The sequence below is a fragment of the Danio rerio genome, chromosome 9, assembly GCF_049306965.1.
Source record: "Danio rerio strain Tuebingen ecotype United States chromosome 9, GRCz12tu, whole genome shotgun sequence".
NCBI classification, from domain to species: Eukaryota; Metazoa; Chordata; class Actinopteri; order Cypriniformes; family Danionidae; genus Danio; species Danio rerio.
This window is the reverse complement of record NC_133184.1, coordinates 36,964,267-36,982,243: the sequence shown is the minus strand read 5'-3', so window position 1 is coordinate 36,982,243 and position 17,977 is coordinate 36,964,267. Positions and strand designations below refer to the sequence as shown.

Sequence of the window (17,977 nt, the reverse complement as noted above, 5' to 3'; positions counted from 1 at the left end):
AAATATTTGTTTTTACCAAGCGGCAACCTCCCGCTGTCCCTCGTGAAGCTAATACACAAGTAACTGAAACTGCAATTCATCGACATTTCATAATAGAGCACATTTCAATTGACCCCACTGTTAAAATGGCCAACTTTACAGCAGAAAACAAGTGTTTACAGTCTGGTACAAAGAACGATTTTGGTTTGTACAGCTAATATTACTCTTCATGACAACTGTGAGAGGGGTGATTTTTTTTATTTTTTTTTTCTCTTTCGTTTATATTAAGTTATATTAAGTCTGCATAATTAAGGGCATGGCTACTTCAGTGACAGCTACTGTAGGTCTCGCTGGTCGCCGTCACTTCACCTCAGCTGATTCCCGCTGATTAGTGGCTGAACTTGACATATACATTGTATTTTTGTTTGTCATATGCCTTTTGGAATTATTTCTTACAAATATCAGATAATATGGTATGCTGTGTGCACTTAATTATACTCACAAACCATTCATGTGACCTCCATTTCCCAAGTGAGTGAAATTATACACTTATACCATCTCTATAAATGTATTTGTTTTATTTAAGATCATTTATCATAAATATTTGTCTTTAAAACTTGAATACACTTCAGAATCTGAAAGATTGATTAGATGTAGGCTATAAAACAGTAATCTTAAACAATGTCATACACTGTAATCCTGGATTTCATCAATAGTCTTGCATTTACTAAAACAGACTATATTTTAAGTGTTTGGAAGTAATTTGTGTTTTCTTCCCGTAGAAAAACACCATAAGAACAATGTTTAGCGGCTCAATGTATTACGACAGTGTTTTTAAAAGACTAAACACTTTATTGATATACTGTAGAACACAACCAAGCCTTTGTTTGGTATCCACCAGTCGGTGTGATGACGTGTGAACAAAATGGCGACGGTTGGCTACACCTACTTGTAGTTTCTTTTGCGTTTTTCAGAAACCTATGGTTGATGTCATGGATACAACGTTCATATCTTTTACAGTCTATAGTTATGACCAATGTAAAATGTTAAGGTTATTCCTCAAGTCAGTGCATGCATGTTAAACACAAGCTCAATTTGCTTTGTACTTTCAGGGACTTAAAAAATTTTATTTTAGGGAAATTTTTTATTTTTTATTGGCTCAAGTGATCAAATTCAGAGGTCAAATCATTACTGTATTTTTTTTTTTATTTGACAAATGAATATTTCATGGGAATTGTTGTTTCGATTAAAGGTATGCTTGGAACAAAAATAGATTTTAAATTAATTGACTTTCTTCGACAAGACAAATACGCTTTGTTCCAGGTTATATAAAATTGTTCTTATGGAGATAGAAAATATTGTTTAAGTCAAATTATTTATTTTTCATTGGGTCAAGTGTATCATTTGGATTTGAACTATTGCCCTAATTATTTTAATTGGATGAAAGCTTTTTTCTAGTGCAGACTCATTGAAAATACTTGCTTCAGCTTACATTTTAGTGAAACCACAAAACTGTACCTCTAACTGCAACTTTTAGATACAATGAATGATACATATTACAGATAAATAAAGTTGGTGGATTTCAAATGAACCTGGGCTGTGTGATAAACTGTGTGTGCTTGTTTAGCAAGATCTTGCAACACCAATGAGTCAAGATGTGCTTGTGATTTCTTGCATCGATGTGCGTACAGAAGAGAGACACTCTGCATTTAGATATGTCATTAAAAACTGTAGTTGTTCAGTTTTGTTCTATACACCATGAGTGGAAATTAGATCTGTTGCCACTACCTGCAATTTTCACTTTCATAAATTAGAGAACAGGAATATGCTTATGTAAATGATATAATTTGCAATTGTTTTTTTTCAAAGAGTCAGCTCACTGTATTTACTCGTTCACCCTCATTATTCACCCAATAATGTCAGTTCTGTTTTCGTGTACTACAGTGCATAATGAAAATTCGTGGCCGCAAAATCACACTAAAGCTGATGTACTTGGGGGTTTGTTTACCACAGAGAGAGGACGCTGTGAAGATCAGGTAATAAAGTTGTAAATGAGGTTCAGTTCGTTGCACAGAGTGATCATTTTGCTTGATAAGATCTCAGTTCATCATCAGGAGCTGGAGTTAGTAATTATGATTTGCATACATACGTTTTTTGCTTTTTGTTTTATTCCAAAATGATGTCACACACAAGCTATTTATTTGTTGTATTCTTTATGGCGAACACAGAAAGTTGTGTGTGCTGCTTTTCTGCAGTTCCAATGAATGCTTGTATTTACAAAGTGAGTGCTCTGCTTGAGATTGTTTACAGAGTGGCAGTGGCAGTAGAACTCTAGCCTATATAATGATGAATAAAATTCAATTCAATTCAATTCAATTCAGCTTTATTTGTATAGCGCTTTTACAATGTAGATTGTGTCAAAGCAGCTTCACATAAATGGTCATAGTAACTGGAACAGTGTGGTTCAGTAACTGGAACAGTGTGGTTCAGGTTTTAGTGTTTAAGTTCAGTTCAGTTCAGTTTAGCTCAGTTCAGTGTGATTTAATCAATACTGAGAGTTCAAACACTGAAGAGCAAATTCATCGATGCGTAGCTCTACCAGTCCTGAACCATGCGAGGCAGTGGCGACAGCGGAGAGGGAAAAAAAACTTCACCTGATGGGAGTGAAGAAAAAAAACCTTGAGAGAACCAGACTCAGTTGGGCACGACCATTTTAATTTCTCCGCTGGCCAAAAGTCTTGTGCAGAACTTCATTCAAAATTGACGCGGAAATCTGATAATCACTAATTATACCAGTGAAAATAATCTATTAATATGCAGTCCACGACAGAGTGCAAGCATATGGGTCTAGTATGATTATTTAATGTTCAGAAAAACGAACGGTTGTATTATGGTGTCATCAATTGCCAGTACCCATTTTATAGTACATTTAAGTCCACCACCCCGAGACTATTTTAAAGCATTTAAACCAACAGTAAACATACTTATTATAATATTATTATTGTTTTTACCATATGTTTAGTTATATTATGTTTAATGTGTTTTTTTTTTTTTTGTAGCATACAATATTGAGATGATATGGTATCATATAGCAACTTGAGTGTGTCATTACACACCTAGTATTTATATGTTAAATGTCACCACAACATGATTGTTAAATTGCATGGGTATATTTATGGAAAAAAAATTATAACTGTCAATTAAAATTATGTTTTTAAATACTCAAAATCATTAGTAGGTAAAGATCATGTTCCATAAATAAATTTTACACTATCTGACAAAAGTCTTGTCGTCGATCCCAGTTGTAAGTGCAACAAATAATAACTTGACTTCTAGTTGAACATTTGGAAAAGTGGCAAAATACAGAGTTTTCAGATGAATCATCTGTTGAACTACATTCCAATCATCACAAATACTGCAGAAGACCTATTGGAACCTGCGTGGACCCAAGATTAACACACAAAAATCAGTCAAGTTTGTTGAAGGAAAAATAATGGTTTGGAATTGCATTTAGTATGGGGATGTGCGTGAGATTTGCAGAGTAGATGGCAACATCAACAGCCTGAGGTATCAAGACATTTGTGCTGCCCATTACATTACAAACCACAGGAGAGGGCAAATTCTTCAGCTGGATAGTGCTCCTTCTCATACTTCAGCCTCCACATCAAAGATCCTAAAAGCAAAGAAGGTTAAGGTGCTCCAGGATTGGCCAGCCCAGCCACCAGACATGAACACTATTGAGCATGTTTGGGGTAAGATGAAGGAGGAGGCATTGAAGATGAATCTAAAGAATCTTGATGAACTCTGGGAGACTTGCAAGAACACTTTCTTTGCCATTCCAGAAGACTTTATTAATAAGTTATTTGAGTTATTGTAGAGATGTAAGCAGTTGTCCGAGCTCATGAGAGTCATTCACAATATTAATTATTTTTCTTCTGATCCTAACTGATTAACTAGAAGTCAACTTATTATTTGTTGTTCCTAAAACTTGGATAGGTGACAAGACTTTTGTAAGGTAGTGTACAGTATTCGTAAGCATATATATATTTTTTTAATATTAGTAAAATACATTGCTGGGAAGTTAATTCGTACAACTTGATTATTTTACCCTCCAGGTTTCAAATTATTGTATCTCAGGCAAATATTGTCCTATATCTAACAAACCATACATCAATGCAAGTTTCTTTATAAGCTGGTTTATTTAGCATTGGTACAATAAGTGTTTGTTACAATGCATACATTACTAAATAGACTATTCAGTGGAAAGTGTTTGTTGACCATCAATATAAAGTGTCAATGAATACTCTGAATACTTGTTGGCATGCAGCTGCAAAGTAACTTATAGAGTGAATGAGCTGACATTAATTCTATATGTGGATGAATGACAGAAAGAGACTAAAGAATTTATTCAGAAACCATTCTGCTTTGTTGCTGAATCTATCCTGACCTCCTCCTTTGGTTTCTTTGGCTCATCTACAAAATCATAAAAAATAGCAATGTTCAATTTTAACTTCAGTTTCCTCCTCGAATAAAGCATTCGTTTGACTTCAAAAGACTTGTAATATTGTGTGTAAGTTATAAGGGTCAATTACACGCTACTTTCATTCTGGTTATTGTGTTTCGCAGAAGACAGAAAGTCAAGTGTGAAACAGCATGATTAGTTAACTGTCGCTTAAACTGTGAAAAAAAATAGGACCAAATTCAGGGGAAAGATAAAAACCGACAAGTCTGCAGTACCCCGTGTGTGATCTTTGAGCTGCCCACTCATACAGACACCCTCATTACCAGCAGCTCAATTGTAGGACTGCCTCCAAGGTTGGAACTATTTAACCCTGGAGAACGGTCAAAGCTTTCTGGTTTGAATAGGGGTTTGAGATTGAACCCCAGCTGTAATGATGATGATCCCCATCAGGACCTCAACGGCTGTCATCTCATCAACAAAAATACACTTATTTCTGCTTCAGAGTGCCCTTGCAGGACTAATGCGTGCCAGCGATGCACTGAAGACAAATGGCAAATGGGGAAACAATCGTGGCATTAATTTGAACTGGGCTGTCAGCTGTTTGGGTTTACCTAATGAATGACCCATAATGTGCAAGGGGAAAAGCAAATAGTGTGTGCGTTTATGATTTCTAATAGAGGATGAGAGCGATGTGTTAATATACTGCCAAGTCAGGCTGAAAGTGACCATGAATAAAACATCCATTTAATCTAATCTTTTTACCCTGGCGCACACTCCATTAAATTGTGTTATGTCTTTAAACCAGTCACAACTCAAAATGATGCCGTTTCCTAGACAGGATGGTTCCATCCATTCCCTAAACCAGAAAATTGGATAGGGGAACAAGAATGTGCCGTATTTAAAATCAGTGTATAGGAAGTTTGCAGAAGAGCGTCGCTACCTATTATTGAAACTATTTGAACGCTGCTCTCTCTCAGGTGAATTACCTCATTCTGAAGGGCATGGCAGAGTAATTTCTGAATGAGCCAAAATTGGGTTAGGTTCAGTCTGAAATTACTTTATCACCTTTCAGTTCTCTGCAGAGATGGAAATATAAAAATTTTCACTCAAATCAAAGCACATACCTGTAATAGACTGCGGCAATAAAAATCGCTAGCTGCCTGACCTTGGAGTGCACATATAGAGTGTTAATAGACACGCACATACTTTCAGCAGTGCTACCTTTCATAAGCTATGGCTTGTTGTTTACTAGATACCCAGCATTATCACTAGCCACAATTATGTTGCTAAAAATTTAGTTTTACATCAATAAAGTTTACTATTGCATGCAAAAATATTTTAAATGATTTAAACATTTATTAAATAATAATAAATATTTAAATATTTAAATATTGGGGGTTGTAACAAAAATGATGTGTAATCTTTCATTTCTGGTTCTGAAAGCTATTATTGTTTATATTCTATTTTACCATCAAATAAAATACATCATTATAGATAAAAAAGCTGAAGTAGAGGCGTCACGGTGGCGCAGTGGGTAGCACAATCGTCTTAAAGCAAGAAGGTCGCTGGTTCGAGCCTCGGCTGGGTCAACTGGCATTTCTGGAGTTTGCATGTTCTCCCTGTGTTCGCGTGGGTTTCCTCTGGGTGCTCCGGTTTCCCCCACAGTCCAAAGACATGCGCTATAGGTGAATTGGGTAGTCTAAATTAACCATAGTGTACTGTATGTGTGTGAATGAGTGTGTATGGATGTTTTCCAGTGATGGGTTACAGCTGGAAGGGCATCCGCTGCATAAAACATATGCTGGATAAGTTTACAGTTTATTCTGCTGTGGCGACCCCCGGTTAATAAAGGGACTAAGCCAAAAGTAAAATAAATTAATAAATGGAGCTGAAGTAGCATTTCGATGTTTGTTTTTACACCGACTGTTGAAAGTTTCATGGACAAATGTACAAAATGTTACTAATATTAAAAAATGCATCGTCTAAGAGATTAAGGACAAGATTTGTTATGTCTAATCTATGTTTTGTGATAGAAATGTTTTAGCAAAAGTATAGGTAAATTGTATTGGAGCTACAGATGTAAACATACAAAATCAAATATCATACCTTTATTATACAAAGGCAATGGCACTACTAATTTTACGCAATTTGCCTCCTTTAAACAACATCCACTGTCACTTTTTGTGCTTAAAATTGTTTCATTTATGAAATATTGTTATATTATGCGTTGTTTATATGAGAATTCTTCTGAACCATCTGCTCACTATTATTGTTCGTCACGAAATTATGCTAACAAAGCATCGTTTATGTTTTAAAAGTATGTATGACTGTATACATTACACTCTTTAAAATGAACTCTTAAAAGTAATAATCAAAGTTTAGGTTTCAAAATAGGCAATATTTTCCTTTGACTTATATCTACTGTAATTACAGTCTGCTCTCAGAACTGTATACACATGCTGCACCGATGAACCAGAGCTTACTGCTTTATGAATTCTATTGCGGGGCATGTACATACAGCAACAACCCTTAGATAAAACATGCAGGTTGTCAATGAGTGACAGAGCAGAAAAAGTATGACAGAGCAAAGTGTGGATGTGCTGTCTTTGAAAGACATGGAATATTTTGCAGATGTCACACTTTTTCTTATTGTGTTGGCAAAGATACAGTATATTCAATGTATCTCGATCACAAATACAAATAATACTATTTTTGTAGAACCTACTGTATGTTCTTAAATGTTATTCCTCTCTTCCAGTAGCGGTTAGGGAAAAATTGGATCTAAGATTGTGAAAATGAGGTTTTAATTTAGTGGTAATGGATGAGATGAGATGAAGCTTGTTCTAAGTGAACAGTTAGTTAACAAACAGAGAATACATTTTAGAAATGTGGAAATAAAAAAGCAGTCCATTCTCATGAGGAAACTTAACTATTGTATTTATTGTGAAAAAATGCCCCCCAAACCTTATTGGGGATGAGAAAATTGTACTAAACTGTTCAAAAGAGATTATACAAATGTATACAAATTAGCCACTAATTTAAAAAAAAAAAAAATTTTCTTTTTGGAGATTGTGTATGTAGTTGTGCTCTTTTTTTCCTCCCCTCATGGGATCCTTTCCCACTCAGACAACTGTGTGATCCTCGTCTAAAAATCTAAATTGAATTAAATCAAATTAATTTTTTTTAACAGGAACATGCACAACAATACATTAACCTTGAAAGGGAAAGATGTGTTGTGCCAGTTTTTAGCAAGGTTGCTATTTTCCACCTGCAGTCCCTACAGAAGTAAATCTTACAACAATCAAGGACAAAAAATAAATAAATTAAAGAATAAAATGAAATAAAATTGGGTTCACACGGTGGCTCAGTGATTAGCACTGTCGCCTCACAGCAAGAAGGTCGCTGGTCCGGGTGCTCTGGTTTCCCCCATAGTCCAAAGACATGCGTATAGGTGAATTGAATAATAAATAATTGAATATGTATGTGTTTCCCAGTACTGGGTTGCAGCTGGAAGGGCATCCGCTGTGTAAAACTTATGCTGGATAAGTTGGTTGGTTCATTCCGCTGTGGCAACGCCACATGAATAAAGGACTAAGCCAAATGAAAATAAATGAATAAATGAAATTTCCAATTTAAAGCATACAGACTCAATCACACACAGACTAAACACACAAATCCAACACAGCACTCAATTTGAGTACAGTGTGTACAATTTTGTATTGAAAATCGACATGTGATTAATTCTGTTGGAAGAGTATTCCATAAGTGTGTGGCTCTATAAGATAAAGACAATTGGCCAAAAGAGGTTTTACATCTTGCAGAAATATTGTCACTTCCTTTTCTCAATGTTTTAGTTCAAGGATTCTCAACTGGTGGGCCACAAACCACTAGTAGGCCTTAGCGATCCTGCAGATGGGCCACAAGATAGCTTTAAAATGAATTCTTAATATAGTGCAGTAATCACAATACAGTGAAACAGTGATATTTATATCCAAAGTTATCATAGTGTCAGAATCTTATACTGGCCCATGCCTAGTTACACAACACTACTAAAATTCAGCCCCATTCATCAGGTTCACCAAATGTTAATCTTTCAGTTGTAATCAGTCACTTTATGAAGAAAGGTAGATTAATTTGAACTAAAAAACTACTTTTTGTGATATTGTTAATGGAAATTTTCTAAGGTTATTCAGATTGACCTCTTGTTTGACCTCGAGATCTTTCTCTGTTGACCTTTGACTGTATAATTAAGTAGACTGCTCAGTACATATTGATTCAGACACAGAGCGTGGCTGATGTGTTTATTCATTCGCTTTCTGACTTGAGGGGAGGCATTTTGAGTGTGATCACGTTGTTGTTGTTGTTCTGTATGCACTGGAGATGAAGGTGGGTGAATAAGGAGTTAGTTCTATCAACTGCTGTGTGTGTGTTGGAATTTAAATGAAAACTCACTACATTACAAGACAACACGGCATTTCTGTTGTCGTACACTCAGAAACAGGCTTTTTTTGAGCATGACCGGTCTCTTTGTGAAGGAATTTGTGGTGTTTGAGCATTTATTTAGCTCAATGGATGCCACATGCTGTCAACAACTATGTACTAGGAAGTAAACATGAGAACATATTGATGGCTTGTGAATGAATATGTCATTTGAGCAAGAATTTGTTGAGACTGGAACATTTGTGGAATTATGCGAAATCCGCCAAGAGATTTCACACTGAAAATTAGAAATGACAAGTTAAGGTTGGATATTTGCATAATTAAAACGGTGCAGAAATGATATATGGTATTTTTCTCTGTCACAACAGTTCCGCCTGTCGTCTCTGTGCCACAGCAGTCCTTCAACGCCACTGCAGACTATGGAGAATCTGTGACCTTCACTTGCCGGGCGTACGGCTCACCTGAACCTGATGTTACCTGGCACAGGTATGACAAATCAATATTAACACAGGGCATATGGATGATTATGGTTTAGTTACAGTTGAAGTCAGAACTATTAGCCCCCTTTTTAATTTTTTAAAACTTTTTAAAATATTTTCCACATGATGTTTAACAAAACAAGGAATTTTTATTCTTCTAAATCTAATATTTTTCTCCTGGAGAAAGTCTTATTTGTTTTATGTCAGCTAATAAAAGCAGTTTTAATTTTTTTAAAAGCCATTTTAAGGTCAAAATTATTAACCCTTTAAGCTATATTTTTTCGATAGTCTACAGAACAAACCATTGTTATACAATAACTTGCCTATTTACCCTAACCTGCCTAGTTAAACTAATTAACCTAGTTAAGCTTTTAAATGTCACAAAAAATCTAGTAAAATATTTTTTTACTTTCATCATGGCAAAGATGAAATAAATCAGTTATAATCAATGAGTTATTAAAACTATTATGTTTAGAAATGTGTTAAAAACCGTCTCTCTAAAGGGGGGTAATAATTCAGGCGGGCTAATAATTCTGACTTCAGCTGTATACTGGATGAAAATAAAACCAGTCTACATACTGTATATTCCACATTTCTATATAATACCACATATTTTGTCTGCAAAGTGCTTTTATGTACTGCAGTTATGGACTTGTCAGTCATCATAGGAGGACCTTTGGAAATTAATTGTAATTGTTTTATTAATGTTATGAATCTTTATATTATTTGAAAATAGTATTTATCTGCTATCTTCAGTTTTTCTCAGTAGCTTTGGTACATTTCTCAGATCAGATTAGAAATTCTCAAAACAACCTGTTCAATCTTCACATCATTGTGTCACTTGTACACATCAGCACAAGCCGTTTATCAATGTTTTGAACACGTTGCAAATGCTTTTGAACATCCATGCAAATGATTATGTGCAAATCTCTGCTGTTTCCTACATTATTAATTGCTTATGTCATGTTGACAGTGCTGGGAAGAGAACTGAAAAATCATACTCAAGTACTTTTACTTGCCTAAAGATGTAGTGCAAGTAGAGTAAAAGTATGTGTTATAAATATTACTCAAAGTAGGAGTAAAAAGTAGACATTTCAAAAGTACTCAAAAGCAGTGAGTAGTGAGTATTACACTGTAAAAAGCTGATATATTTACATGTAATTTGAACATGTGTGTAAACGTATCATTCTGTAGTGCATTGAGTTATTGCCCAGCAGGCACAAAACATCATAGGATGTTTATATTAGGTTAGATTTAGGTTGTGATGTTAGGTGACCAAAATTCAATGTCTAGCCAGTGTCTAAGGACAATCTTATTTTGATGTTCAATAACGACATCAAATGATGTTGATATTTTGTTGATTTTAGGTTTTTAGAAAGTGACAAAAATCTAATGTCGAGCCAACATCTTAAAATCAATGTCATATTGACGTCAAATTTTAACATTTATCCACTAGGTATGGCAACCAAAATCCAATGTCTAATAGATGTCATAGTGGTAACGTCCACACAACTTCAAGCTGTAACATCATTATACTTTGATTTTTGGTTCATTTTAAGTTGGATGTTGGACATTGATGTTGAGTTCTGACATCAACCTGATTTTCATTTCCAAACAAGATGCAAAGTCCCTACAACGTTTGGTAACAACGTCAATCTGATGTCATTTTGACATCTTGTGCCTGTTGGGTGTTTAAGACAATTTTGGTCATCATACAGTAAACATCTATCATCCTCTCATCAGTGACATCCATCTAAACCAGGAGTGTCCAAACTCGGTCCTGGAGGGTCGGTGTTCTGCAGATTTTAGATCCAAGGCTAGTAAGAGCTTGATTTGCTAGCCCAGGCGTGTCTGATTGGGGTTGGAACTATACTTTGCAAGACACTGGCCCTCCAGGACCAGGTTTGGACATTCCTGATCTAAACAGTCTCTGGGTCAATGCTTGTAAAGATTTAGGACTTTTCTTGGACACTCTTAATGCTTCTAAACAGTTTGCGGCAATTAGAAATCGCCCATGTCTTGAGATAGTTCATTATGATGCAATTTACCTTCTATATGCGATTTCATTGCACAGGAATCACAGGACTGGTTTTTCTAATCCTTTTAGACAAAAAACAAATTAAGTAGTGACTGCAGGTGGAGGGAAACTGTAGTAAACGTACCGATACTACACTAAAAATTTACTCAAGGGAAAGTAAAAGTACATATTTTTAAAATTACTTAGTAAATTACAATTCCTGAGAAAAACTACTCAATTACAGTAGTCTGAGTATTTGAAACTAGTCACTTTACACCTGCATGTTTATCATCATTTTGGTCTGTTCAAGAGTCTCAGCCCCCACAATCGTTTGATCATGGCATTTATATGCAAAAATGTCTTTTCTTGCAAAATGACTGAACAAGCTGTCGCAATATTTTGTCATAATGCATTTTTCTATGCATTTCCATTAAACAATTTATTAACCCTTTATAATAAGTACACACTATGGATCATTTATTAAGCATTAGCAAATAGTTCATTTATTATCTGTATTAACTCTACATTAATAGACGTTATTAAGCAGTTTAAAAAATAGAAATACAAATGCTGTATTATTGACTTCTAAGCACATTTACAAAGTGCTTAGTAATTGTATTTCCACTATTTTTTCACTATTTAAGTATTGCATTAATAACAAACTAGTTATTTAAGAATAGTTGATGCTATATTCAGGAGGATTTATAAGTTATATTATATTATATATGTAAGTAAATGATCAATAAACTATTCAAAGTAGCATATATATATATATATATATATATATATATATATATATATATATATATATATATATATATATATATATATATATATATATATATATATATATATATATATATATATATTATTATTATTATTATTATTATTATTATTATTATTATTATTATTATTATTATTATTACTCAGGTATGTTGATAAATGCTTTATTAACTCAACCTCATTCAGTTCTGTGACCTAATCTAAAGTGAGTACAATTTATGCTTTATAAATCCCCTATGAATGACAATTTAAGGCTCAGTTATATTCTAAAAAAAAGAAAACAAAAATTTACTGTACAGTTTAAACTTCGCTAAACAACTTGAAATGTTGCATCCTAATATATTGTTAAATTATTACATTGTTGTTTTATCCAATTTTATTCCATTGTATTTATTTTAATTGTATTTTGACACTCTTGTTATTCACCAATGTTTGAAGTTTACAGTCATTTTTTTAGATAAGATTGCAAACATTTAATCATTTGATACTAAGCTTTTAATTGTCATTTATTAAGGATTTACAAAGCATAAATAGGCCTAACTGTAGATTAGGTCACAACACTGCATGAAGTTAAGTTAATAAAGCATTTATTAACATTCAAATTAACTATATTAGTATATGCCTGAATAATCAAATATATAAATGTTTATTTGAATAGTTTAGCCATAGTTTGCATCAGAAGACCCCTCCAGAGTGCACTGTTATATTGACAGCATGACTAAGTAATTTGACTTGTCGTGTCCGTATACAAAGACTTGTCATTCTGATGGCCCTGACATGTTAATTTGGAGAGATAGACTAAAGGTTTTGAGCCAGAGACTGGCTTTTGCAGGTGGTGTTTTGCTATGTGTGTGTGTTGTTTTGAGAAATGCACTTACTGTTTTAAATTTCAATTTTGATCCGAGAAATGCACCTGAGAGAAAAGCGACTGAGAAAAACTTAAAATATAAGTGAATTATTTCTTTAATATAACATTAAACTTATTGAAATGAATGATGAACGTATAAATTAAATTTGAATTCACAGAATTGTTTGAATATATGTTTTACATATTATTTAATTAAGTATAATGGATTTTTAACTATGCAAGTTCTACCAAGGGCACCAAGATAATGTCCATGCAGTCCTAAAACTATAGTGGAATCCCTGTTGACAAGTATATAAAACTGTCATGACTGGCTCTCTCACAAAGGCACAGGATTGCAGGAATTATTAAAACACGTATTTATTTACAAACTGAACACTCACAACTGGAACATGGAACACAAGAATCACATCTAGGTTGGTAATACAGAAGACATAAAGCTGGACTGAACAAAACACAAGACTTTAATACATAGGACATGTTTAAATTGATAAAATACAGGGGTGAGACACAGGTGAAAACGCTATGCACTAACAAACAGCCAGAAAACAGAACAAAGGAATCACATGGCATAAACAGGAGCACAGCACATGGGGAAATCACATGACACAAACACAGAACCCTGACAGAAGCAGTGTTATAGAAATTTCTTTATGTCTTAGTTTTTTCTTTTATATATAATTTAATAAATTATGATATTTCCAGTATGATGATGAATACATTATTATGACTTACACTTACATAAATATGTGTGTGTAATGTTTTAAGTAACAATGCGTATTTAGAGCAAAGTACAGTGGATTTTCTCAAGTCTCCGTCTTTTGGTATGTTCTATAGAGACAGCATGACCAAACTTTTTGCATTTCTTAAAAAATGCTCTTTATTTCTTTTATAAATGAGGAGATTTGATAAGTTAAGATGCAACATAAAAATCAGGAGCTGGAGCTGCAGAACAGGAGTCATGGGCAGCTCAGCCATGAATGAGCTGTGATGACAGAGAATAGACACATTTATTCCACTCTTAATGTGCGGGCTTTGAGTGACAGCAGCCCAATGCGTTGATTACAGGTTCTCAATCACTGTAATTACCTCCGACTCGGATGAGAATGAAAGTGATCCCTGCCGAGCATTCTCACACATTGACCTTTAATGAACGAGCCTAACCAAACCACTCACTGATACGCTGGGACATGGCAAAAGCACCACCAATTACATTATGCATTGTAAAACCTGATCATTTTATTTATTGTGTGTGTATATCTGTGTGTGTGTGCTAGCGCCATAATAGGACTGCAGAATTAGATGAGTTCATTCTGTTAAGATGCTATAAATAAATGTATGTGCTTTGGGGCTGTTCATACCTGGTCACTTTATGCATTTTATTTTTATTTATTTTTTTATTTTATCGGGTAGCTATATAATATATGTGATAGCTTGTAAAAAGTAAATGTGCTTTAAAATGGATCAATCAAAAAACTTCAGGAGGTGTTCTGGAACACATTCAGACAAAATTGGTCATGTTTAAATGCAAAAGAGTGTTGAAATTTTGTATGAAAATTTGACTTCTCCTAAAATATGAAAACAATATACATGTTATAGGGAGCGTGCCATAGGTTATATGACAGTCAGATGTAACAAATGCAACATTCAACTTAATGCCACTGATGAGAGCTTGGGATGTTTGGTTTCATATTATTTTTGTTCCATTCTATTTTTGACTAGTCAATAAGCTTTAAAGGGCACCTATTTTTCCCCTTTTACACAATGTAAAATAAGCCTTTGATGTCTCCAGTATGTGTCTGTAATGTTTCAGCTCAAAATACCCATCAGATAATGTATTATAGCCCTCAGAATCCACCTATTTTTGATGTCTGAGTACTTTGTGGCTGTTTTTGTAGCCGGTGGCTTTAAATACAGATGAGCTGCTTCTCCCCTCCCACCGTTCCCACGTGCGTGTCTGCTTCGTTATATCAGATAAACAGCAGTCAGTGATAGAGACAGACACGGATGAAGCTGAGATTAGTCAAAAATACCAAGTAAGTTTATTTCATGTATTTGTGGTCTGATTTATTCAAGCCTTTGTAAAATGATGTCAAACACAAATGCCGTTTGCAGTGCACACAAACATAAACACACTCATACATATATTCGTGTTTACTGACACTTGTATATCAATTTTACTATCTTTATTACAAACATGTTCTGTTTTAAAAACATTTTAAACTTATAAAACTTACGTAAATCACAGACAGTGGTAACACATATTTTAATCTCAGTTTCTTTACAAAAACAAATGTTCTGTGGACATGTGTCTACATGTTATTATGGAGACATTGTGTCTGTCAGTCAAGTGGGAAATACAGCACACCTACGGTATGACACATTGCGGTGGGCCTCAAAATCATGATATGGATCCTTTTTAAACATTAGTAAAAAAATAATAATAATAAATTAAAATAGACTTGTTGTATTTATATCACTTCAATATGACAGTGGACACACTATACATACACACAGTTCTGTCCAAATAGCTTCCAAAAGTTGATTTTCATCATAAGTGCCCTTTAATTTTAAATGACAGCATTAACAATCTTGTTCCTGTACTAGCTGTGATTGAGGGAAAATAATAGAAGACTGTAGCATTTTTTTTTTTTTTTAATGGCACGTTGTTTTGTTTCATGGGAGCATATGTTATGCACAAATTAATGTAAGCTCTTCACAGTTTTGAATGTTGTCTGTGTGTCAAAATTAGATGTTTGATTTAGGCTGTAATGACTAATTGCAGAGCCTGTCTTGTGCACTTGTGCTGATGTTTTACTGGAAAACAAATTAAATATAAAGCCTCCTGTAGCCTTCATATAAAATCCTTTGAATGACAAGTAACATCTACACTTCTGTAAAATATAATGACTGTAAATAAATATAATGTGGTGTATCTGACACTTTTGTTGATGTAACTGCTTTTGGGGGGTTAGCTCAAGTTACACGAGTAATAATTTTACTTTTCTTACGAGTGAAGTCACACATTAATTTTCAAAATAAAGTAATAACATTTGAGTTACTTTTTAGTTTAGTTAATTCGCTTAAAAACATTGCTGAATTAAAATGAATGTAGTCACATTGAATACCACATGCAATGAGAGAATGCAGGAACGGACAGAAAGGAAGATGGCAGAGCCTTACATTTCTCCCATGGAAATGTTCTCATTAATTTGAACACATGGAAGAAAAGGAAAAGAGGATTATTTAAATGGACAGTGATTTTACTTTTCAATAAGACAAAAAGTACAAAAGTAGCAAACGCATTGCTTTAAACTTTCATTAGTTTGTATATACGGCATGTATAGCTCTTGGGTCAGGAAGTTCGCTGAAGAGAACATTGTCCTACATTAATTTTGTATATGTGTTATGAGTGTTTTATGTGTGGTAAATAAAGGTCATACAGTGTGTTGTTAATTGCAGAGCTCCTCTATTTAAAAAATAGAAAAAATTCTAAAAGAGATTAAGAATCATCCAAGTCAGAAAAAGTAACCAAAGCAACTCAAAAGTAACGCAATGCATTACTTGCCATAAAAAGTAACGTTCGAGGTTACTAAAGTAACCCTTCGTTCCCCGAGGAGGGGAACGGAAGCACTATAAGTGGATTGATTTACTAATCCACGTATGGGAGGATTCGGTTCAGAAGCCGCTCGTCTGAAGAGTATTGAACGGGCCAATTAAGAATGAATTGGCAGCGTAAGCCTGCGCAGGTGTGCAGCATATGTAATCAACTGAGTATGTAAGCACACCTGGCGCCAGCAGACGCTATCCTTTTTAAGCTGAAGAGACTTTTAACAGCTAAGGGACAGTCATTATGGCGGCGGAGTATAGTGCTTCCGTTCCCTTCCTCGGGGAACAAAGGGTTACTTTAGTAACCTCGAACGTTCCCCTTCGGGGGGAACTCCAGCATTATAAGTGGATTGATTTACTAATCCACGTATGGCAGCCCATTGAAAGCGCCATAATGACTGCACCTTACCAACACCCAACATGAGAGAGCGGTCAGGCAAGCGTGACGCACCCAGATCATGAGAGGCGCGGTCCTCCAACGTGCCCTTGGCCCTAACTTATCCCACTTCAAAAGAAGTTTTACGGAATAGGTATATTTTTTTGGGAGTCGCTAGCGTCTAGATAATTCTAGGAATATACGACAGTACGTTGGGAAGCGTGCCATCCCAGTAGGGAGGACGCTGCGGAGACCATCCGCACCCAATAGGGGGAAACAAATGGAATTACATATAGACTAACCCTGAAAGGGGGAGTGCGCATAAGAAGGTGGTTAGCAGAAAGGAAAAGCACGGGTCCGCCCAGGGGGGGGAACTTAACCGTGGCGGAAAGCATATGGGGATCACCAGTGGGGATCGGCCATAGCAGGCACCTATACCCAAAACTCGGGCTGACCAGCGGGCAGACCTACAACGTAATGGGCCAGCAAGTGACTCCTCCGCTGAGTCAGTGCTGGGGGCTTGGAGGAATCTGCAGGGCTCACCGAATGGGGAACTTTACTGACAGACAGGAGGGTGCACATCTCTCCGTGTTAGGGAAAAAAGGCACCGCAAGCGTGTACAACACCTACCGAGGATAACGTGAGAAAATCCCGGCCCGAATTCCAGGCACGAGTCACTGACCGAAAATGCCTCCAGGTCCCCGACCCTCTTAATGGAGGCCAACGCGACCAGCAGAGCTGTCTTCAGGGACAGAAATTTTAAAGATACTGTATCGAGTGGCTCGAAGGGATCAAATCGCAGGCTCGTGAGAACGAGGGCGAGATCCCAAGAGGGCGTGAGAGGGGGGCGAGTTGGATTAATTCGCCTAGCGCCTCTGAGGAACCGGATGATGAGGTTATGCTTTCCCACTGTGCCGCCAGCCACCGCGTCATGGTGAGCGGAGATGGCGGCAACGTAAACCTTGAG

At 35.4% G+C, this 17,977-nt stretch overlaps 1 protein-coding gene across 6 annotated transcripts in view; it reads left to right on the top strand.

Moving 5' to 3' along the window:
* The window catches only part of ncam2 (neural cell adhesion molecule 2), a 398,045-nt gene that overhangs the window by 277,415 nt on the left and 102,653 nt on the right, over positions 1–17,977 (top strand). For all 6 annotated transcript variants that reach the window (XM_005167807.5, XM_068223276.2, XM_073911544.1 and 3 more), the window contains 1 exon segment: positions 9,250–9,367. In XM_005167807.5, coding sequence (XP_005167864.1) covers positions 9,250–9,367 — 118 coding nt within the window.